Source organism: Pleurodeles waltl, chromosome 2_1 (genome assembly GCF_031143425.1).
Source record: "Pleurodeles waltl isolate 20211129_DDA chromosome 2_1, aPleWal1.hap1.20221129, whole genome shotgun sequence".
NCBI classification, from domain to species: domain Eukaryota; kingdom Metazoa; phylum Chordata; class Amphibia; order Caudata; family Salamandridae; genus Pleurodeles; species Pleurodeles waltl.
Window position 1 is genome coordinate 611951219 of NC_090438.1, and position 24240 is coordinate 611975458.

Here is a 24240-nt window from a genome sequence, read left to right on the forward strand (position 1 = left end):
TATGTATGTGTTTTACTTCCCTGTCAGCTAGCTCCATGGACTCTGAGAGTAGCTTGTTGATTTCAGCTAATAACGTTAAATCAGAGGCACTCTCGTATTGTTTTTCTAGTGTCTTGATTTACACGTCCAGTTTAGATAGACTAGCACGCTGTGCATTGTAAATGACTTGTTGTTTTACTATGCACATCCCGCACAGGTAAGGTTTCAAAGCCGCCCAGAGTGTAATCTCTGATTGTACTGCACCCTTATTATTTTGATAATATGTTCCAATTTCAGCCCGTAATTCTTCCCCAAATACCTGATCTAATAGAGCCAAGGGGGGCCAGGCACCATGTATATGGATGGCGTTTCTCCAGTGGGAGAGCAAGGGCTAACATTTTGGGAGAATGGCCCTAGAAAATATGAGGGAGTGTGCTAATGGGCAGCATTCAGGTGCTGATATTGCCAGTGTTCAATGAAAGGAATAATGTTATCCTTAGTTTTTTTAAACAACCCGTCCACTATAGAATCGTTGACGTTTCAACCCTCAAAAGAATTTAGATCAGGGTCATCATCAGGAAAATACTTCGACCCCAAGTAAGGTAAGTAGACCCCAACTGTCATCCACGTGGTTCTTGCAAAGCGGCGTGAAGACATCCACTGCATGGTGTAGTAACAACCTAAGCCGTCTTTACCAGCTAAGGGGAAGACAACCGTCTGTTTCCATATGCTCCAATGGCTCCGTACGCCATGATGTGCCGAAAAGTGTCCAAAGCCTCGGGCCATCCACGTAAAGTTAGACACGTAGGCTTGTGTGTTCCCGAAGTTGAAAGCTTTCAGTGCGTGTTGTCGGGTTGGAAGAGTCCACCTGTTTAGGGCGAGATTGAAATCGCCACTCCTACCAGGCATGAGTTGGAAGCATCTCTGCCAAAGTCTCCACAGGAACTCAGGGTCATCTCTGATCGGGCCACAGCTATTGATCATCCTTATGTGTTTCTCTCCAATAATGAGATGTAGGGTGCTATATCGTCTGTCCCAGTCATTTTCTTTGGCAAGGATCCTATGAGGGATTCTCTTTTTGATCAATATAGCTGTGCCCCGTGAGTATGCAGAGTACACCGACATGGCCCTGTGTTGCGCCCATTTGGTGACAAATGGAGCACTATTTGGCCTGGTAAGGTGCTTTTCGAGTAGCAGCACCACTCCAATTCCTTGCCGGTGAAGATATGCCAGGATATGTTGTACTTTTTTGGGGGAAGTGAAGCTACGCACATTCCATGTAATGAACTTTACGTGTCCCACAACCCTGATGGTTCCTGGAATTCCGGTCATGTCTGTTCCATGTAGGGGTCTTTGCGCATAGTGAATCATAATGCCCTAATGTTGGAAAGAGTGAAATTCTCCAGTGGTCTCTATGTGGAATGGGATCGGATCAATACATTTAAACCAATGCAATTTTCTCTAGTGTGGATCATTACCCACAACAAAATCAAGAACTTGTTCCCACCCCCCAGCCACACTGAGTGTCCAGTCTGTCAGTGACATGCCCAACTTGTTTACTAATGCCTAACAGAAACAAATACCCAGAAGGTAGGTTTGCTCAGCAATGGGGTACGAGTATCATCGCCAACTTCCCTGCCAGTATTGCACAATGGGTGCACCCAAGGGCTCACACCATCATGATCCCAACTAGTAATAGCAACTAAAGGGAGGGATAATCCCTAGCCACCAACGTTATACATTGTGACAGTATGATTAGAAACTATGTGTACCTATACATCCTGATGCACTAGGACCATTAATAACGTAGCACATGTATGTAAATAATACCGAACAGTATTTCGAATGGATCAGTCAAGTAGCTTCTCATGTGGAGTCCGGTTCTCCAGTCCTATCCCCGGAAACAGCCATACTGATCCCCGGATGACCTTTGAAGAGAAGTCTTGTTTCCCAATTCACCCTTTACTTTTCAAGTGTGACTTGACCTGTGTCATAACTGTTTTTGTGGTCGTGAAGAACAGTGTTTTATTGTCTATGCAGCAGCCGAGCTTCACCGGGCAGAGCATTGCATGAGTGACTGCACAGGTTCGTAATATGTCTTGACTTCAATATAGGCAGGCTGGGCCTCCTGGTCCATAAGAATGAAGTCAGGGAATAATAAAATGCGAGACGATTGATACTGTAAGCTCCCTTTTTCACAAGCCAGATAGAGTGATATGTCCCTACTTTTGTAATTCAGAAGTCCAGCAATTATTGGACAAGGTGGCACCCCCACGGGTGGCCTCTGGCCCAGCAACCTTTGGGCCCTCTCCACACTAAAGCATAAAGAAAAACTATCTCTTCCAAACATGTCTGTGAGTAGTTGCTCTAGAAATGTCTTGGGTCGCCCCATGCTAGTGGTTTCCACATTGCCAAAAATACGTACATTATTTCTGTGTGAACATGCTTCTAAATCTTCGTTCTTGGGTTCCAGGCTGGACCTCATTTGTAACGGCAGGATTTTAGTGCATATTTCGTCTTCATTATGGGCAGTTTCTACAGTATCTGTTCAGCGTGTCTCACCACTCATTTGGATACAAATGCGAGATTTGGTTGTTTGGGATTGGTTTTCTCCATGTTGGAGGCAGAGGGAATATTGTGATATGATGAGGCTATCAATGGTAGTCCTAGGGCATCAGTATAACTCAGTGCATCCCCCAGAGGCAACACATCTGTAGATGTTAGTTTTCCTTAGCTTGGCTACCTCTGTGGACTCCACGACACAGTGGGTGGGTGGCAGCCTCTGTGAAGTGAAGAGTAGGGAGCAAACAAATGTTATTCGGGGGGGTGGGGGGGGGGGGGTAGTGCAGAGGAGCCCCCAAATGGTCATATGAAAGGCAGTTCTTCTAAGATTCCTTATCCAGTGATCTTTACTGCATATTGATCTTGGGACTCCCCCAGATACAAATCTTATGCGCTCCCCACGCTTGGTTGCCAGTGAGGCAGCCAGAGCTTCAGGTGAAGTCTGTCAATTCCGCAGCCAACGTTTGTAGGGCAACTGCTCTGCCAAGAGTCTTTTAGTGTCCAATACCTATGAGCAATTAGTTCAATATCCTATTGTCTCTCCACTATAAGGGGGGAGCTTTGATTAGTAGCTAGGTCTCACCATCCATATGCCGCAAGTCCAACCATGTCTCCCAAAAGCAGCGCGGCCCCTCACTTTGCTCTAGGAGGCCATACCAGCAACTATCCACAAGGGAGGCCCAGCTGTGCTGTCATGCATGTAGCTCTTAGTAGGGTGAGGCCTCCATTCTATGTTTTGCAGCAGCAGCAGACACCAAATGGCAGGTGTAGTCCCCCCATGGCCCCGATCTGCTATCCTCGCCCCATCTTCCCGGAAGTACGGATACACATGGCTCTTGCAGCTCAGATCTGCACACTGTTGATTCCTCCCATCTCGTCCCGCCGGCAAGACTGCACAGGCCCCACAGCGGCCTGTTAAGAATGATGGCCCCTGCGCTTCCCACGTGCCATGTCAAAGGCCTGTTGAGGGCAGTGTGTGGTCGGAATCTGGGCCTCTTGAAAGATCGTGTTCATTGTGGCACTGCCCTAGGCCCCCAGCCAGGTCCTACATCTTGCACTGCATCACCAAGCAGCAGGTTTAATGGTTAGCCCCGAAGTCGCAGTGAGCTCAGTGCCCACAGCTGTCACTCTTCCCCATAGCCCGCAGAGCAGCCGCCTCAATGAATCAGTCCTTGTGACGTGTGCCAGTTATGTTGTGGATCGTCTTGAGCAATATGTGACCACTGCTTCCCTTTTGCCAGCACAGCTGGTCAGCAACATGGTTCGTTTGTAGCTCTCAAGGAATGGCAGGTATCAATCTCTTCCATGCAGCATGTTGGTTGTATACAGATCCCGCCTCTGCCTTAGTTACCTCACAGCAGGGCGTCAGAGCCATCACAGCGGAATGGAAAGGCTCAGGAGGCACATTTTTGGTTCACAACATGCTGCTGGAATAGGGTCTTGAGGTATGTGTAGCAAGAGCCTGCTGAGGCGCTTAATCTTTCAGATGAGAAGGATAATGCTGGCAGGGATTGGAGCTACCCTTTCAGGCAGCAATCTTATCTGGCTGCAGGCCATGTCCCCGACCACTTGCTGTTCCTATTACACTTTCAGTCCTTGCATATAGTACTTGATAAGACACACTTCTACTTAGAACATTACCCACAAGACGCTAAAGTTCAAAAACCTCATAAGATCATTCCCAATAGGTGTACTCTACCAACAAAGCCCCAAACACCTCTAGCTTTTTTGTTCTGTACGAAGCCATGCTGAATCCCAAACTTTGTTCCCTATAACTCCAGTAGTTAACTATAAGGGTAGATCATGTCTACTAATAGAGGTTTTTGCTGCCTCCTTAGGATTTATCCTTCTGAACAATACAATACCTACAATGCAATCAGTTTGTCAAGATGCTTATGGTCTACTTTACTGCAGATGGGATGTGAAGACTTTTCCTGTTGGACCAACAATATTGCTCTGGTACACAAAAAGATGCCTCCTATTGTTAGGAGTCTGTTTCCTACCAGAGGCTGGTCCTCCACTGTAATAATGTCAAAGAGTTAAAAGATGTATAATTAGCAACCCCATTGATGTAAGCAAAACCTCCATCATTTATGTACCTGTTGCAGAGTCTGAATCAAGTTTAACTGCTGATTTACTTGCTGTTGATAAGTAAGCCTTTTTTTAGAATTGGATAATCAGTACAGTCTAAAGGCTACACCATTGACTATACGAAGAAAAGACGGTTTCGAAAGGACAATAACTCATAGGGACCTTAGATTTATTTTTAAGCTCACTTAAATGATATTGTTTTGCATATCAGTTTAAAACATTCTTGTAATTTTTTTATTCAGCATCACATCTGTAGGGACTGTGGAGAAGTCTGGTACTTGGTCCACTATCAAAAGATGGATCCTTGTTTACAATTATGTGCCCTTCTACTACCCAAACTCTTACTTTCTTCTAATGGGAGATCATAATCAAAGTAGATGGAGTTTGAATGACACGTACTGAATCATAAGGTTAAATGCGCCATAAACCTGCAATAGCTCTAGGTAGAAAGCAAATTAACATAAATAAAAAAGGAAATCAAATTTTGCCTTTGTTTTCAGCCGTCTGGATGCCTTCATGTTGATAGTGGCAAACATATCTTTTGTTCAGGGCTTCTTTGGGCACCGTGAGCCAGCTGCTAATGGAGTATAAATGCGTGACAGTATGTTTTTTTACTTCCCCGGTTACTGCTTCTAGTTCGGTGGTCCCGCCCTTCTCGGTCCAAGTCACCTGAATGACTTCTGGGAAGAAGTCTGACAGATGGCATAAGTACGTCAGCTTCCCTGTTGATTTTATCTCTGCAAGAGAAGGAGGCAGTATTTTTGCTTTGGGTGCCTTCGCCTCTTTATTGGGTGAATCTGGATCTGGGAGGGAAATCAAAAAGAGAATAGAGTTATTTGTAAATATGAACAAAATGCATTTATAGGACAAAGAACAGTTATTATCCAGACATGAAGCTTCAGGTTACAAAAGAAAGGAAGCACCACTGGAGAGATGGTTTTACATGTGGCACACTGTTACTTCTAATTTACACATAAATCAAGGGGAACTGGAAGTCGGGGTGTGGTGGATGAGGCAGCACCCTCAGTTCTTCTGTACCACACAAAAAGGAACATATTTCACTCAGCTTGTTTGAAGCCTGCGGTTAAAAAAAACACAAAAAAACGCTGCTCTGAGCATGAGAAGAGGAAACATTGGACAGGTGTTAAAGGATTTTTTTCGAAAGACGTCCTGCCACGGTGAGCAGGTTCACTCTCCAGCAGCGTCTGAGCCCCTTTACTGGTCTTATGAGGCCTTTTGTTCTTTCTGGTTTTGGGATACACTCACAGAAGAAAACTCAGAAAACTCTTGATTTCCCTCTCCCTAGGCGTAAGTGACCTGTGCAATGCCAATGACCGTAGTCAAAGTTTTTACAATGAAAGGGGAAGGCCAAGATCAGCCATGGGGTTCTTCATATCCTGGAGTAACCTTCTGTTGCACCACCTCCTACCAAGATCCTTCTGTGCATAGGGGCAGGTAACATATTCTGTTGGTGGGACTGGGCCACCAGAGTGAGTTAACTATTGGTCAGCAGATCCACCAGGACAGGACCTTTCACTGGACCTTCGCTACGGAAACAGGTTGTGCAGATTGGCTCCATTGATGAGCCTCTGACCCACCCACTGCTGCAATTTAGGAAAGAGAAGTGGTTCATATACAGTCCTGCAGGTACCCAGAGGGAGCGGTGGGAATCCAAGCCTGTGTTAGCTGGTAAGAAGGAGGCTGTGATGTACCGCTTTAAGTGTTAGATTCACTTTAAATTTGATGTTCGGGATCTGTGTCTGTATAGGAGCACAACATTATTAAAAGGTTAGCCTAAGCACACACAGCAAGCCTTGGAAATATCCCAATAGCAAGTGGATCTGACCTCTGCCACAGCACAGTGGGTCTGGTGTCCTTCCAGGTCATAATGAGGACAAGGGAAGGATTAGCCTGAACACTCACCATAGTTGTGTTGACGTGCATGCTGTCCTAAATAGAGAGGATTTGGGTGCTGTAGTCAGCAGGGGATGGCTGGGAGATGTTTAGATCAAAATGAGTCTTGGCACACTCCAGATCAAGGAGCGGCTGCGCACCATTTCGATCAATGCAAGAACAGAGAAAAGAGCAAAATGAATCTGACCAAATAACCAGATCAGAGAGACTCTGGGTGCCGAACATGGTAGAGTCGGTTTGGGCACCTTCCAGAAGAGAGTGAGTACAGGTGCTTTCTAGAAAAGGATGTATCTGTACAATATTCAAAGCAGAAAGGGCACAGGCAATATCTAGCACTAGCCAAGTCTGTGTCATGTAATTTACCTATAGTGTAGTTATTAGCAGGGGAAGAGCTCCAACGGTATGTAACCATTGTGAAGAGCTGATATTGATTATTATTAAGAGTGGGTTTTATCGAGAGATGACTCCGTTTGGGTGTTACGGTAAGTTGAGTGACTTATGGGCTAATTAGTTCCCGTATGCCTAACCATTATTAAGCAGAGAACTAGTGAGTTTGAGCCTCATTTGTAAGGCAGGGGTCACATTGGGTCTTGCCCGGAGGTGAGGTACAGCTAATCTAAGTGTCACTGAGGTAGTCCCAAGTGTTGAGTCACCACATAAAGCTAATTCAACTTTTCGAACATGCCAATATATGAAGAAGTCATATTAAACTCTTATATTAATTGCTTTGGGGGCAAGTTGCCACATTATGCTATCTACTGTGATTCCATCTACTATAGGAATTCGACATTAAGAAGTAGCTAATAAATACCTCCAGCAAATTCAAGTATGCAACTTGGAATTCCTATGGCTATGATTCCAGAGCAGAGGGAGATTGCCCTCATATACTGCATGCCTACTGCAGTGCAGCGATGCAAGTCTGTCAGTGTAAGCCAATGCAAGGTGTTCATAACTTACACCTGTTGCCCCTGTCAAGGGACCCTGAGTTATATCCAACGTCTCTCTTACGTGACAATTTTTGCATCCAGAGTGCCTCCTGTGTGCCCATTACTTGGAATACAGTGTCTCTTTCTCTTTCATCCACACTCTCCTTATCCAGATGTGGAAATAAAATGAGTAGAGCGAAATGGCCAAACCCATCTTAAAAAATGCTGGTACATTTTCTGTCCTTTTTTCATAATAGCACTTTGTAACCACATCTGCCAACGTAGTGCAGTTTTTCCCCGATATACGATCCACTATTTTATGTGTAACCATAAACATAAAAACCGGTGTTATCCTTATGCACTGACATGTTACTATGATTTGTAGGTTGTATGATGGAACCACGCAAGTGCCAACTATGCATGCCTGAACAACGCGGTCGGAACAATGACCGCCTTGTTTCCACACATGCCTTTACCACGATTTTTCATGGTAAAGGCATGCCTAGTAAAAGCATGTGTGGAAACAGCATGCGTGGTTGTCGCATGCCAACCCCCTACCCTAAAAACAGATGTACCCCGACCCCACGCCCTTAAAAATGACCCCAATACCCCCTACCCACCCTGAGCCCTAAAACCGACCCCACCCCAAAAATAAAACAACCCAACCCCTAAAACAAAATGACCCTGACCCCTCCACCCAACCCCTAAAAACAGAAGTACCCCGACCCCTCACCTTTAAAAACTACCCCAATACCCCCCACTCACCCTGAGCCCTAAAATCGACCCCCAACCCCCAAAAATAAAACTACCCAACCCCTAAAAACAAAATTACCCCAAACCCCCACCCACCTCTAAAAACCCGACCCCCCTGCCTGCCCTGAATACAAAATTACCCCTACCCCACCCCTAAAAACCCAACCCCCACCCTAAATACAAAATTACCCCGACCCCCACCCCTAAAAACCTGTCCTAAATACAAATACCCCCACCCCATCCCTAATAACCCACATGCCCTAAATACAAAATTACCTCAACACCCCACCCCTGCCTCTAAAAACCCGACCCCCCTGCCCTGAATACAAAATTACCCCAATCCCCGCCCCACCCCTAAAAACCCAATCACCTCACCCACCCTAAATGCAAAGTTACCCCGACCCCCACCCCTAAATACCTGCCCCCGCCCTAAATACAAAATTACCCCAACTCCTCCACCCCCACCCCTAATAACCCAACCCCCACACGCCCATAATACAAAATTACCTCAACTCCCCACCTCGCCCCTAAAAACCCAACCCCTGCACCCGCCCTGAATAGAAAATTACCCCACTCCTAAAAACCCAACCCCCACCCCCTAAATACAAAATCACCCTAACCTCCTCCCCCGCCCCTAAAAATGAAACCATAGTATGGACCCCCCCACCCCTTAAAAAAAAATACCCTAACCAACCAACCCCTTCACCTACCGCCCCCACCCCTAAAACCTACCTCCAACCCAGCCCCACTTACATGACCACGTCTTCTCCAGATGGATCTTCCTTTTTCTCTGCCTTAACCCCGCATGTGTGTTGTTCAGCACATGCGTGGTTAATCAGAGAAAAAGGCCTGCGTTGTTCAGGCAAGGGTGTTCCACTTGCATGAACAACACAGGCGTGGTTCCGGATGCGTTGTTCCCGATCTTTCCCTGATTACTATGCATGGTTTGTTCAAATAAATCAAAAATGTCAATAAATTAAAAGAGAATGGTTGTTCTGAGCAACTCTAATATTAGTGATTAGGTGCTATTGCCCTGCACGGTTGTATGTCACTATATCGAGGTCAATAATATCGACCTAAAAAAAGATTGCATCCCCTATACCAATGACCACCAGAGTGTGAGGGCATGGACATATACATATACCACTCGTAACTCTACAGCTATTTAGTTTGATAATATAGTGCTGTTGTGACCTCTGACCCCAGTACTCAGCTGTAAAGATTGTTCCAGCATTGCCCTAAACCCCTAGATTAAGGTTCAACTTTTGTTTTCTCTGTACCATGACTGCAAAACAGAAAAACTTTGAATGAACCTGTTATAACTTTGAGTAGGGTAAGAGTTAAATAATATGTGATCAACTCCTCTGTTACCCTTTACAAATCTTCCCATTATAAGGTAGGAAAACACTTAAATAACTTGTTTAAACAAGATCATCTGACATGTCAGATTGGTTCCTAAAATTTGGAATTCCTGAATAAGAGACTCACCAATAATGGACATTTCTCCATCACAGACTTTTACAGCAATACTTTTTAAAAACGTTTTTGTAATTTTCTACGTGTACAAGAAACCCTGTTGTCCAAAGCAACGTACTTCATACATTAGACTACCTTGTTGTACCAAAGATAATCTGCAAAGGAAGAGTTCAGTGACTAACAATACGTCTCATATACTACAAACATAATTCTCCACAGGGTATCCTTGATTGCTCTATTTGATGTATATGTCATTCCACCCCATACTACCATATATAACATTTTTCAAACAGGTAGTCTGGTGACATTGAGGTATGGAGCCTAATTATTCTCAACTTCTTGCAACATTTTGCTATCTGTTTCCTGAAGTCTACGGTAGTCTGGTGGATCAGACAGCTTCTCAATCATATCAGCTGAGGTGACTAAATCTTCTGCAGCCCTGTCATCTCCCATAGCAGCCCTCATGGAATGGAATTTAACAGAATGAGCCCTTCTCTGCCAGGGTTCATTCAAGTAGATCTTTTCTCAGGCTTTTTCTGGTGGGCTTTGGGACTGCAGATAGAGAATGGCTATTCAGCTTTGTGCCCAGGACTGTCCTCAGGACTGAAAATCTATGTCTTTACTGGGATTTGAATAATGCCACATATGCACGGTTTGATAGAGGTTACCACAATGGTGTATCTTATAGGGTGCAGTCGTGCCCTACAGTTTCCTGGTACCTAACCATTAATCTACATGGTAAATCAGGCTACACTCTTCACACACCTCCGACGAGTGGAGGAGTTTTCCAGATATATTTTCTTGAGCTTCTGTGGGGTTAGGTAAGTGTGATGTAGAACGTGAAAGTGTGTCAACTTAAATTTACCATTACTTGATATTCTCATGACTTGACAGCAGGTCATCTCCCACTCTTCATCGGTGAGGGGTTTTAGTATATGATACTCACATTGCTGCCTCATCCACAGTGTGTTTTAATATATATATCTTAGGGCTCTGTATAAACGTGAGACCTATCTACACCTCTGCCTCAGCTCCAACGGTGCATCAACTTAGATCAGTCTGTCTGTGCTTGGTAATTTGGTTCATATGTCCCTGGTCACATTAGCCAACCTAGTTTAGTGAAAAAAACAACCTGGTCTAAATGCAAATGCCTCATGTGCTTCAGTAAGTAAAATGAAAGTTTCTCCTGGGTTTCAGTCTATAAGAGTATTGCATCTCCCTTACTCCAGGAGCTCACTAACATATCATGGCATGTGTGCCTAAACAGCTGCAGGGATAGCACCTCTAAAGACCTAGCAAATGAGGTCGTTAAAGGACTCTTTCCTGGGACCTGATGTATGATATATGGGCAATGAGTTGGCATATTCCTTCCGCTCATGAGCAGTACAGTCAGCATCTTGTTCTCCAAGGAGCCATTTAGCAACGTCTTCTCACAGTTGCCATCCCCCGCAAGCCACCTAACTGTGTTTAGCAGATCTTCAGCCATGTAATGGAATTTCATGAAGGTCAATACTTTCATCTTCCCAGTGCAGCTTTGGTGTGTCCAGTTAGACTCTTTTCCTGTCCAAACCAAGTGACCAGGCGCTGCCCGTCCTTTAGGGCAGAGGGGCCACCCCCCCCCACCTTTTGCATGAAGAGTGTCTGTCAGGCTAAACAAAGGTCAGCCTGTCAGACATTCTTCATTTTCAGGTCAGGCAGCCAGGGGCAGACATGCACGATTTGTGGAGACTCCTGGCTGCCTGAGCTGAACTTTGCTGGGCTGAGGAGGTCACAGCTCCTATGGGTGTGAGCTCCTTGGCTCAGCAAAGGTGCCTCGAGGTCCTCTCCTGAGTGACGAGGAAAAGCGTCACCCATTGACTTCGACCTGGGCGCTTCAGGTTTAGGCCCTGAAGTGCCCAGGGTGAGTGTCAATCAGTGACACTTCGTCACAGAGTGGGGTGGGGTCACCAGTCTCACTGACCCAATCCCACTCTGTGACGAGGCTGGGACTGCTGCCTTCCCTCATTGGCTGACCTAGGGTCAGCCAATGAGGGAAGGCAGCAGTCCCAACCCTACTGGGACCTCTGAGGCTGAAGGTAAGTGTGTGTGTGAGTGTGTGATCGATCTTTTAAAATGAATGTTTGGTGCTTGCGTGCATGTTTGAATATTATTAGTGTTGTTAATGGATGTGCGTGCATGTGTGTGTGTGATCTTTTCAAATGAATGTTTGGTGTGTGCGTGCATGGTTGAATGTTATGAGTGTTGGTAATGGATGTGCGTGCGTGCGTCTGTGTGTGAATGAATGAGTGTGTGTGTGATTTTTTAAAGTGAATGTTTGGTGCGTGCATCCATGTTTGAATGTTATGAGTGTTGTTAATGGATGTGCGTGTGTGCGTGCATGTATGTGTGTGAAAGAATGAGTGTGTGTGTACTTCCTGCCCGCCCCCCTCCTTCCTAAAGCTGCCGGCTGCCACTGCAAGTGACACCACAAGCCTAACTAACTAATTCTTTAAAAGTTGCTCTTTCTAGAGGTCACATGAGCTCATATAAAGTAAGCCTTTGTGTTGCCCTTGCTTCACACATGGTGACGCATGGCAATGCAAAGACTTATTTGGATTTACTGAGCCATGCAAGGCCTGACTTGCATTGCCTTGCATGGCTTTGTAAAGAAATGTAATAGAACGCAGCATCTTGCACTGCATTGCGTTACATTTCTTGGTGGTAGGCGTTCCATGAGTGAAGCATGGCCATTCCTGTGCTTTTACCTATGGATTTCACACTATTCCAGGTTTAAAAAGTTTTGTAAATCTGAAATTGTGTGACGTAACAATGAGAAATATGTTTATTTCACCTTGTTACTTTCTCTTCAAATTGTTTATGTGCAGTAAAATAATCCTGGTTGTAACGCACGCACCCTTGCACCATGTGCACGGGTGCCTGCATTGCCACTAAGTAGCCATAAGTGAGCCAGCACTAAGAGATAGCTGAAGTGAATTATCTCTTAATAGATAGGGTGCTTTTAAGCTTTCTCACAGCATAGCAACTTTGATTGCTGACCTGCGGTGCCTGAACATTTGATAAATATGCTTCCTTGAGTTTTGTAATAGATACATGCACCGTGGAAGCAGTACCATTTTTGCCATTTCAGTCTTCCTCATGACAAAGAGTGGCAAAGTGTCCCAAAATTGAACTCATTGTTTTAATCCCTGAATCACTCTGCATATATTAAATGCAGATTGTTATTTAACTGTTGTGCCACCTGTATTCCCAGGTACCCAAACTTTTCTGTCTCTCAGTGTAATCCCAGGTCTGGGCCATCTTGTGCTAATACTATACACTTAAGACATTGTGGTCATTTTTGATGGTTAGAGAAATGTACGCATGCTTGAACGTAATCATCTCAAGACAAAAATCACTTAACAGGCCATATGAGAAAACAAATAGTCAGACTGACAAAAGTCTTCTCATTCCCCTTCTGCAAATTTTAACATGGAACATAAATATGTGTGTTGTTGGAGAGAAAAGTACTTTTTGGGCTGGAGGGAAGAAACATATTTGAAACAGAGAGAACTGATGGATGAGAAATCAGTCCTACCAAAGATTTAGGCTGGCTCTAGCAAAAGTAACTCCACTGTCAGCCAGTCACTATTTGCACAATTACTCCAGAAATATACCAGTCAGTTAGAAGAGTCAGTAGTGCAGTTTAGCTTGTGAATACAATTATTTTGTGGTCTTAGATGTACAGAGTATATTTCTGCTCAGATTTCAGGAGTCTTCGTGTTATTTACTGGTTTCTTAGAAATTGAATGCCCGGGGGGAGGGCTTATTTGGCCGTAGAACAAAAGTCTGATAACAGCATAATATTTGGATCACTGCCACATATTGTGGCAAACAATGTCATTGACAAAAAGATTGTCAAAAATATTTACCAAAATATCCTCCTCCTCTAATATTATGGTAAGTACCAAAATATCGGCAAACAATATTGCTGACACTAATATCGTCCAACAATATACACAAATATTGATTTTTAATATAAATACTTTAAAGTAGTAAATGTTAAATATTTTAATGTATAATTTTGAAATAATGTAAGTTAAATACATTCCACTAACCTTTAATGGTATACATAAATATATAAACACACAACACACATATATAGATATGTTTGAGTGTGTATATATCTATTTATATATATATATGTATATATATATATACATATATATAGTAAAGTAATGAAAAATAATGTCTATTTGACATTATATTATTTTTTAATATTTTACATTCATGAATATATAATGCATTTACTAAGAATACTATTAACATTAACATAGGTTTAAAAAAACAAATAGTATAAATAAAAAAACAAAAATAGTTAATGCTAAAAAATCTATTCAACCAATATTGTTGAAAGTACTGGAGTCTAAGAATATTGAATTGACTATTCCCAGTTCAGTCTATGCAACAATAGAGCAAGTGATGCACTTTGGAGGGGTTACATTTGCTATTCCTACTCCAGTCACCACAATAGTAGGGAAAGAGGGGTTTCAGAGGGATGAGATGTACTAGTCCTACTCCAGTCAGTGCAACAGCAGGGAAAGCATTGGACTTCAGGGGGTTTGAACTTACTATTTCCATTCCAAACAGTACAGAAAGTGTTAGAGTTTGGGGGAGTAAAATATACTATTGCCACTCCAATTTGTGCAAAAGTAGAGAACACATTGAACTTCAGAGGGGTTAAATTTACTATTCCTGCTCCAAACAACACAACAATAGGGAAAGTGCTGGACTTCAAAGCGGTTACATTTACAATCCTAACTTAAGCCATGCTAAAAGTGGGGAAAGTGTTGGATTTCGGAGGGGTAAAATTTCGATTCCCACTCCAAAAAGCTCAACAGAACGGAAAGTGTTGGGCTTAACGGGAGCAAAATATACTATTCCAACTCCAATTTGTGCAGGAGTAGGGAATGCGTTGAACTTCAGAAGGGTTAAATTTACTGTTCCTGCTCCAAAGAACTAAACAGTAGGGAAAATATTTGACTTCAGAGAGGTTAAATGTACTATTCTAACTCCAAACAAACCAACAGTAGGAAAAGTGTTGGACTTTGGAAGGGTAAACTGTAATATTCTAACTCAAATCTGAGCAACAGTAGAGAAAGTTCTGGATTTAGGAGGGGTGGAATGTACTATTCCTACTACAAACAGAAGAGTGGTAAAATGGAAAATTCCTACTCCAAATAGCGCAACAGTGAGGAAACAGTGTTGAAATGCAAAGATGTGAATTTTATTATTCCTACTGCAGTCTAAGCAAGTGTAGGCAAAATACTTCACTTCAAACACAGTACATTTATGAATAACCCTATAAATGTAAAAAATAGTAAATTCTTAAGATAAAAAATTGTTAATTAACATTAAACATATATATATATATATGTGTGTGTGTGTGTGTGTGTGTTAGAAAACTAAAAACAATTAATCAAATCACATATATATCAATAAAATAACTAATTATCAATGAATACATAGTTGCTGTTCAATTATTAATTAACTAACCTCCCTCCCTATACCTCTACAAACCTAGCAGCCTGCAACTAAAATAAAACTGAAATAAATCAGTATTCCATGATTAAAAATCAATTAAACAATTAATAATTAGCAATGTATTGTTAATTATTTATTACTTAACTTCCCACACTAGACCCCTACAAATGTAGTGGCCTGCAACTAAAATATAAGTAAAGTACATAAGTATTCCATAAATTACATAACTAAAAATAAATTAAATAATTAAGTAACAAATAATAAGTAATAGGTAATTAATTCTTACTTGATTGACTTACCATGCTATACCCCTACAAACCGTGCAAATAACATGAAATGAAATATTAAATCTGTATTTTATAATTTACCTAATAAATATAAATCATATATGAAATAAAATGTATTAAATAATTCATAATTAGTTATTACCTAATTAATTTCCCACCATTTTTCCCCGTACAACATCAATAACCCACTCCAACATTATATAATATTATTGATGATTAGATAATTAAATAAATCTAAATGACTTAAAATTAATAGCTATATCCTAAAAATGTAATAACATTTATATAAACAATAGGAACATAAAATTAATGTATCAACTAAAACACATTAAAATGATTTTAAAATGATATTTTTAACAACTATATTACTGAAAACGATATTAAAAACATCAATATTCTTTAAAACGATATTACTTAACTGAAACAGCGATATTCTTGTCAACAATATTTGTGCATTGCGATATTTGTGTGTTATGATATTTCATTTCTGATATTTATGTCTCTTGATATTTAGACTCAATATTTAGTCCAAACAAGTAATGTTTCTCATGGATACAGTTTGAAACACAAGTTCTCTATTTCTGAAAGAATTCCAAGTTGCTTTAAAGTGACTGTCCAAAATTTAGAAACAAAAACAGAAGCTGAAGTGCAGTGCATTAGTTGGAAATTTTATTGTAAGCAGTGAGCCATAGATAGGTCCACATTTCTAAACCTTTGAACTGGAGCAAAGCAAAGTGGTATAAAGCAAGTCCTGTTATTTACTGTCCTATGCATAAGGTGTTATTCACTGGAAGGATTCAATTTTCATAGTGCAAAAACTGCCTTATGCCTCTGTGGTTCAAGGGAGCGTATGCAGATCGCTGCAATCTCCTGTGTTTTGATGTGAAGAGCGTACAACTAAAATAGCCAGATTGAGCCTTGCATCAAAAACAACGCCTACCTGAAGCAGCTGCAAACAAGGGGAAATGTGTTAATTTCTCAAAAAATCCGGAGCATTGTATGTGTGTTGTAGTGCAAAGCACAACTCTAACGCATAGGAACCTTTTGCTGGAACCAGTGGTGGTCAAATATACAATAGCAAGTTTTTCATTATTTTTTTCTGTGCACAGAAATAATTTTTCCAATTAGAAGACCTACACCTACTACCTCATAAAATGTGATGGTGTAGCATTTTTCCACCCTGGAAAGGACACTTAATACAGTTTTTATATAAGTAAATACAGTCAATTTCCAAAGTGATAAAAGGGCTACAAGCTTTATTTGAAGAGCCACATGTTTACCCGTTATTGGTATCAACCACATTTGGATGACCCCCTCTCTCTTGATATACTCACCCTGCAACACTCTAGTTACAACTACGACAATATCAGTGGCGTAACAAAACATGAGGCCCCCCTGCAAAGTTCATGGAGTTCGGGGGCCCCCCTGCACTGCAGGGGCTTATTTATGCCTCTGGACAATAAGCCTTATGGATTGTCCACAGTAGCAGGCCTTATTAGTGAGTGCAGGTTACTTCTGATACTAATTTTGTGAATCAGGATCATGAACCTCTTTCGGGTACGTTTATTGCCCTAATAAATGTGATAATGATGGCTATCATGTCCAAAGCCAGCATGGGATAACATGCCCTACTTCTCCATAGAAGTTTGATGAGATGTTTACCCTGCAGAGCAAGCCACTTGGATCTACCATGGGTATATTCTTTGACCAGTCTGGTGAGACTAAGAGGCCAGGCCACAGTGTGGCTGCATTCCCCTCTTTAACTTTTGCTGACACACAGATGCTAATGAAGATGACAGGTGGCCAATTGAGGGCAAGTAATAGATTTCTAGAAGTACACCCACTCCTCTTAAGTTACTCTTGATGATTGCCCAAAAAGGAAAAAATATGTATTTCTGCATTTGTTTTCTTCTCGTTACATGGGGAAACATTTTTGTGTGGCAAAACATCTTTACTCCCAAAAAGGTGGAGTATTTTAAAGAACATTTCCTCTCTCTTTTTGCACAGTTAGTTCAACCTTTTCAGGACTGAAGTTGGAGTGCAAACTGGGTGGAAAAAGCCTTTATGAATCTTTGTCAATACTCAAGGAGTTGCCCTTTTATAGCTATGACGCCTCATATATAATCCTACACAAAGCAAGTGACATTGTGTGGTCTGGCATTAGCCAAGATCTTTTATTTTTAATTCAAATACATCTACATACGTATTTACAGGGGCTTTCAGATGGCCTCCTTCATCCATTGGTTTGCTATAGAGTAATTCATATTTTGAGTCCACTCACTACAGTATGAAGCATGGAGCACTGGACTAGAACACTTCAGCAATTGGTGTACCTGTGAGTGATGGTACCTATGCGTGATGGCATACTGTTCTTGTGGAATGTGCACATTTGCACAAAAAGTAGTCTCCTTCATTGCCAGGAACTACTGCAGCAATGTGCACTTTTTCATAAAAAACCTAACCTTTTATTTTTAGACAATACTTGTTTTCAAACATTATGGGGCTTATTATGATTTTGGCGGGCGGAAAAGCCTATCCACTGAAGTCCCGACAGGTAGGTTGCCGCCAGTGTGGCAACCTCCCCACCGGGTCCATTACGAGTTTCTGCCCGCTGGCCCAGCGGGGAACAACCTACAGCATTGCCTCTGGCTCATAATAGAGCCGGCGGCAATGCTGTAGTGCGTAGGGTACACCAGCACCTTTCGCAACGTTCATTGCCTACAAAGCAGACAGTGAACATTGCGATAGAGCTGGCCAGGGGGGCCCCTGCACTGCCCTCCTGGGGCCCACTACACTCCGTCTCCACCAGCCTTTTCATGACAGTGCTACGGCCATGAAACCACTGGCAGGGAAGGGGATTGTAATCCCCGGAGCAGCTGCTTGCAGCACTGCCCTGGCGGATTAGCACCACCAGCACTGCCAGACCGACGTGAAGTCATAATCTGGCAGTGCTGGTGGTCCAACAGCGATGCTACCACCGCAGTCGTAATATGGCGCTCGGACCACTGCATTGGCAGCAATCTGCCACCTCAACAAGGGTCTAATGAGGCCCTACGTTCATTCAACAAAAAGCATTCACAAACAAAATAGGCATTGACAAAGCCCAAAGATCATCAGCCAGTTCAACACCTATTGGCTTATTAAATGCTTGTTCCCTATGTGATAGTTCCCTGCACTCCAGTCCTATGGGCCGATTTATAAATATTATTTTTAAATCAGCAGATCAAATGTTCCATGCATTCTTAGTCTGTGAATCAGCTTCTGCACTTGTAGGTGGCATTTCTGTGCACCTAAATTGAACCTGTCCAAAGCAAAGATGGGATCTAAGCCCAGTGTGTTCAAACTGGGAATCTCTCGAATACGATTTTGTGGCCTGCTTCTAGTTTTGCTCTCAGACTTCAAAACACATTGCTGTTATTCTTACTTGGACCCTCACTTAACTATTGATTTCCACTATTCATTGAAATCTTCTAACCCCAAAATGTAAAACATTGAATTAAACTTCCAAACAAGGGGGTGACTTCTACATTTTTTGCCAAGGGAGCTTATTGTTCCTTTTCCAGAATGTTCTGCTGTACATGCATACAATACGATTCTGGCAGATAGTCCACATAATTAAATGCTATACAAGCAGGGGCACAAGTTCCATCTCCAGAAGTCTACAGAATGGGATGTTGCATGCAGAGAGGCTAAGATTTAGTTTTTGGTCCTCAACAAATAGGGATGCTGTAAACAGAGAGGTTAATATTCCAACTCTGATTGTCTGCAGAGGTGTACACGGACTGGCTAACATTCCGTCTATGGTGTTCTCAATTGAATGCTGTACCCTGGAATGCGGTATGTGAAGAGACTAAGGCCCTCATTCTGACCCTGGCGGTCTTTGACCGCCAGGGCGGAGGACCGCGGGAGCACCGCCGACAAGCCGGCGGTGCTTCAATGGGGATTCCGACCGCGGCGGTAAAGCCGCGGTCGGACCGGCACCACTGGCGGGGTCCCGTCAGTGTACCGCGGCCCCATTGAATCCTCCGCGGCGGCGCAGCTTGCTGCACCGCCGCGGGGATTCTGACCCCCCCTACCGCCATCCAGATCCCGGCGGTCGGACCGCCGAGATCCGGATGGCGGTAGGGGGGGTCGCGGGGCCCCTGGGGGCCCCTGCAGTGCCCATGCCACTGGCATGGGCATTGCAGGGGCCCCCGTAAGAGGGCCCCTACATGTATTTCACTGTCTGCTGCGCAGACAGTGAAATACGCGACGGGTGCAACTGCACCCGTCGCACAGCTTCCACTCCGCCGGCTCGATTCCGAGCCGGCTTCATCGTGGAAGCCTCTTTCCCGCTGGGCTGGCTGGCGGTCTGAAGGAGACCGCCCGCCAGCCCAGCGGGAAAGTCAGAATTACCGCCGCGGTCTTTCGACCGCGGAACGGTAACCTGACGGCGGGACTTTGGCGGGCGGCCTCCGCCGCCCGCCAAGGTCAGAATGAGGGCCTAAGGCCCATATTTATACTTTTTTTAGCGCCGCATTTTGCGGTGCTAAAAAAAGTATAAATATGGGTCTAAGATTCCTCTCTGGTAGTCCACAACATGGAATGTTGTAGGCTGAGTGGCTAACATTCCATCTCTGGTCCAATAAAATATGCGTGTTGTTTGTCAAAAGGCAAAAACGTAGAGATGCTTACTTGGTTGAATGCAAACGGCGACTAGGTGCTGGTGATCTTTGGGCAAGTAATCCCCCCTATTCTCTGTTTAAACTAGATTTAAAAAGGATTATTCAACTGTATTCGTATCACTCAGACTGTTCCCTCATTGTTCAATAGAAGCATTCCTACGCAGTAGTTGAATCTTTTAAGCCAGGTACGTCTTCTAGCTTTTTTTCCTGCACCTATGGGTTTTGGTTGAAAAAGGCCTTTATGGCCTTAAGGATGGTCAATTGATTTTTTTTTAAAACATCTACCCCAATGGCAGCTATCTCCCGGGGAAGGTGTAACATGCAGGGGCTGTAGTAATGCGGACAAAACTATTGATCATGTGGTTTGTCTGTGCCTAGCTTTACTAAAGGAGCGTAGATTTCTGCTTCGGAGCAAATGAAACGAACTGGGAATTCGCTCCTGTCGACAGGCTATCATCCAGGCTTTGGACCCAGCCAACCCAAAGCTAAATGTGATATTGATTAAATTCATAAAAATTGCACAATCTAAATTCAGTGGCACTGCAAGCAATGGATAAGCATAATCTGAATATTTTCCACGCTCTTGCCATACTGCCAGTTATTCGTCAGGTTGTGGATTTCCAACTATATGTGTTGGTATTTAGTGTAATTACTATTTAATGCACACCGCACTTTAGGGCTTGTGCCTTATGTGTTTTGTCTTTTTATGTATAATGTGGGGTTCGGGGCTTGGTGGTTCGTTTTATCCTTATATCTCAAGATTGCTTTACATTTCCAGGCAGGAATGTATTTTTTTAATATGTCATGCATGTTTAAATCAAGGTGTGTTTTTAGCATGAATTTAGTTTTTGATTGTATTGTATTTTCGATTGCTTTTTCGTCTTTTTGTTTATTTGTATTGGATTTTATTATCTGTACAATAAATTATTCATTAATCCAAGTGATATACTTACAATGCGTAAATTCAAGGAATATACAAATATTTTTTTACATTTTTAATTATCTAATGTACACATGCTGGGAGTGAACGCAGCATGCTCTTCCATAATTGACAATATTTTTCTTTTGCTGTGGTCACGCTACAGACACACCTATCTGTTTGTCTCAGACAGCATTGTAACCAATTCGTTTGGGTCTTCTTCTTGTGCATGATTTGATGCCTTTCTTGTCTATTTCAATACCCTCATTCTGATTTGGCAGATTTCCTCCTATTCTTGCATTTGTCCCATTCGAGAAGAATTTAACTTTTACCCTGCTTTTTTTTATTTGTTGAGTGTATCCTTCCACTTATGATACCAGAAAACTATTTTTCTTCCGTTTTGCGGCATTTTGTTTTATTTAACGCTCAACGCTAGTGCATGCCCTGTCTCTTTCTCACTCCATCCTCTCTCTCTGCTCTGCATGTTTTTTCCTTCTCCCTCTGCCACTACTGCTCGTCTATCTCTCCACAACCTTCCAGCCCCTGCCCCCAAGTCATGTTCTCCTGCCACACCACTGCCTCATTGTTGTTCTTTCTCTCCCCATCACTGGGCACTGTTGAGGCTCTGTGCCTTTGTCTCCCCCCTCCCTGCCTCCTTAATAGTAGGAAAATTGCTGTGGTTCCCAGAATGTGCTATTTACACGAGATCAATGAGATGTGATTTAAAATATATGACTTTTTAAAATCTTTGAATTACCAATGAATTTTTTTTTTTTAAATTAATTAATTATGTGTGTACAGTGAAAACCAATGAAAATACACCTGACTTTGAATGGAGCTGAGCACTTATTTACCAAACTGTAGATAGCAATAAGAAAAAACGTGCCAAAGGTGCAGAAAAAGGATTTCCGTGTCTTTAGGACGTTCTGGCTACTCTTCCAAGAATCAGAAACCCTCATCCACAAACATTGTTGCTAACGTAATTTATGTTCATTATATACAATCGTTAGAGTTAGAGTGGCAGAGTCCAGTGTCCTAACAAACAGGAGCATGATTTATGGAATCTTTTTACTTTAAATCCAACTAACAATGGGTATAGTGAGTATGCCAAAAGCATAAATGTGGGGAATTGGGTGGGAACTTGAGGGCGTGGCAGTGTGACTATTGAGAATATCGTGAACACTGACTACATCATAACTTTTTAAGTTAAATATTTTCCATTTACTGATAAAGAGAAAGCTAAGGTATACTTCACCTTAACCCTAATCATAAACCAGTGGCAGTATATTTGCCATGTTAGTGTTCGGATAGGGACAGATATATGTGATTCTTAGGTTGATCCCAATGGACAGTTCAGCTGTTTTGTTCCCAAAGACATATTTTGGGCTTACCAAGAACATACAGGGGTTTGGAGTTTACCACTGGTCAGCTTTTCTGAGACTTTCATATGCCTGCTTCTCATTCGTGTCCCAGTTTGTCCATCTTGTGTTTTTCCCTCCCATAGACACAGCCTTATAACCATCTCTTTTGAATGGCTGCATTCTATCATTCCACTGCTTGATATTCAAGCTCTACTTTTTTATTTTTGGTTAAGCATACCATAAGAGTGCACGCTTTTCCCAGCTGTCTCCCTCATGTACTTCTCTCCTCCTGCACCCCTTGTTGCTCTCCTGTGTGCTTCTCTACACCTTCTTTATGTTGCCCTCATTCTCATGTCCTCCCCAGTGCCTTTCTCTATCATGTGCTTCTCTCCCTTCCACTCCACATTGCTCTCCCACTGGTGTTTGTTCTCCTTCTTTGTTTCTTCAGTTCCCTTTGCCCTCCATGTTCCTCCTCCCACTTGTGCCCTCCTTCTCTGTTGCCCATTGCTTCTCATCCTCATCCTCACCCTCCACCCCTACCCTCTGAGTTGCTTCCATACCCCCACCATATATGTTGATTTCACCACCTGTTCCCTTCTTCCCTACTGCCTATTGTCTCTCCTTCCCATGCCTGTTTTGCTTTTCCCCACCCACGCCCTTTGTGTTGCTTTCTCTGCCTCCACTCTCTATGGTGCCCCCACCTATGCTTCAGAAAATGCTTTCATACATGTTTTTTCTTTTTATTTGCTGATCCTAGTTAGATCAACAAATAAAAAGGAAGCAGAAGTGGCAGTGTAACTTTGTAAGCACGCATATGAGTGATGCAAGCACCTACAAAATGAGGCAGCATCTGGGATACTGTGTAGCATGGCTAAAAACCGTCGACAAAGCCAATAGGCCTCAAAGGCAAAACCTATTGACTTTTCCAATGCTTGTTCAAGTTTGCCATGTGTATTTAGTATTTAGTTTGCTATGAGAATTTAATATTTAGTATTTTTGTAAATTTCTCAAAAAAGTATTTTTATGAAACTTGTAGGCAGAAAAAACTTCGTAAAGCTTCCCCTTTATGTGACTCAAGCACAGGATATTGTATGGAGGTAAAATTCTAAATCATGAGACACACATACAACCACAACTTTAAGCATTTGTTATGTTTATCTGTCTAACATAATGCAAGCCTCACTCCAAGTAGAAGTAGGAGTAAAATGCTTTGCGGAAATGTTTTAATTGCTGTGCAAGCATTTTCAGCAGGAAATGCTGTACTTCGAACAGTATGGTGTGTCGGTCCATTGGAGACCAACTTAAAGAAACCAGTTGGGATGGAGAGAAAGCAACATTAGAAGTGTTTTTTTAACTTATTTCTGGTTCTCATTAGGACTTTGGTGGTCCGACCATTGGACTGCCAAAGCCATGGGGAAGACGCTGCTGTCAACCTGGTGACCTCAGCCCCCCCCATCGTATTACGATATTTCGGATGGGCTGACCAGTGGAAACGCCATATTATGACATTTTAGCTGGTCAGACCAGCGAAAACAGGGTGGTGGCATGGGCCTCGGCTCCCTTAGAGGAGCCGAGGCCAATGCTATCGCATACCAGCACCCTCGCAATGTGCACTGTCTACATAGCAGGCAGTGCACAATCTGAGGGTACTGGCATGGGGCCCCTGCACTGTCATGGGCAGTGCATGGGCCCCTCTGTGGCACCCCAGCACTAGCTTTCTGCCGTCCTTTCCATGGCAGTAAAACCCCCATGGAAAGGCTGGTGGGAAAGTGAAGTTGTGATCAGTCC

At 42.9% G+C, this 24240-nt stretch overlaps 1 protein-coding gene across 1 annotated transcript in view; it reads right to left on the reverse strand.

Moving 5' to 3' along the window:
- The window catches only part of TARP (TCR gamma alternate reading frame protein), a 170846-nt gene that overhangs the window by 6843 nt on the left and 139763 nt on the right, over window positions 1–24240 (reverse strand). Inside the window, exon 5 of the mRNA XM_069208187.1 lies at window positions 5121–5435. Coding sequence (XP_069064288.1) covers window positions 5121–5435 — 315 coding nt within the window. The remainder of the gene's footprint in view (window positions 1–5120; window positions 5436–24240) is intronic.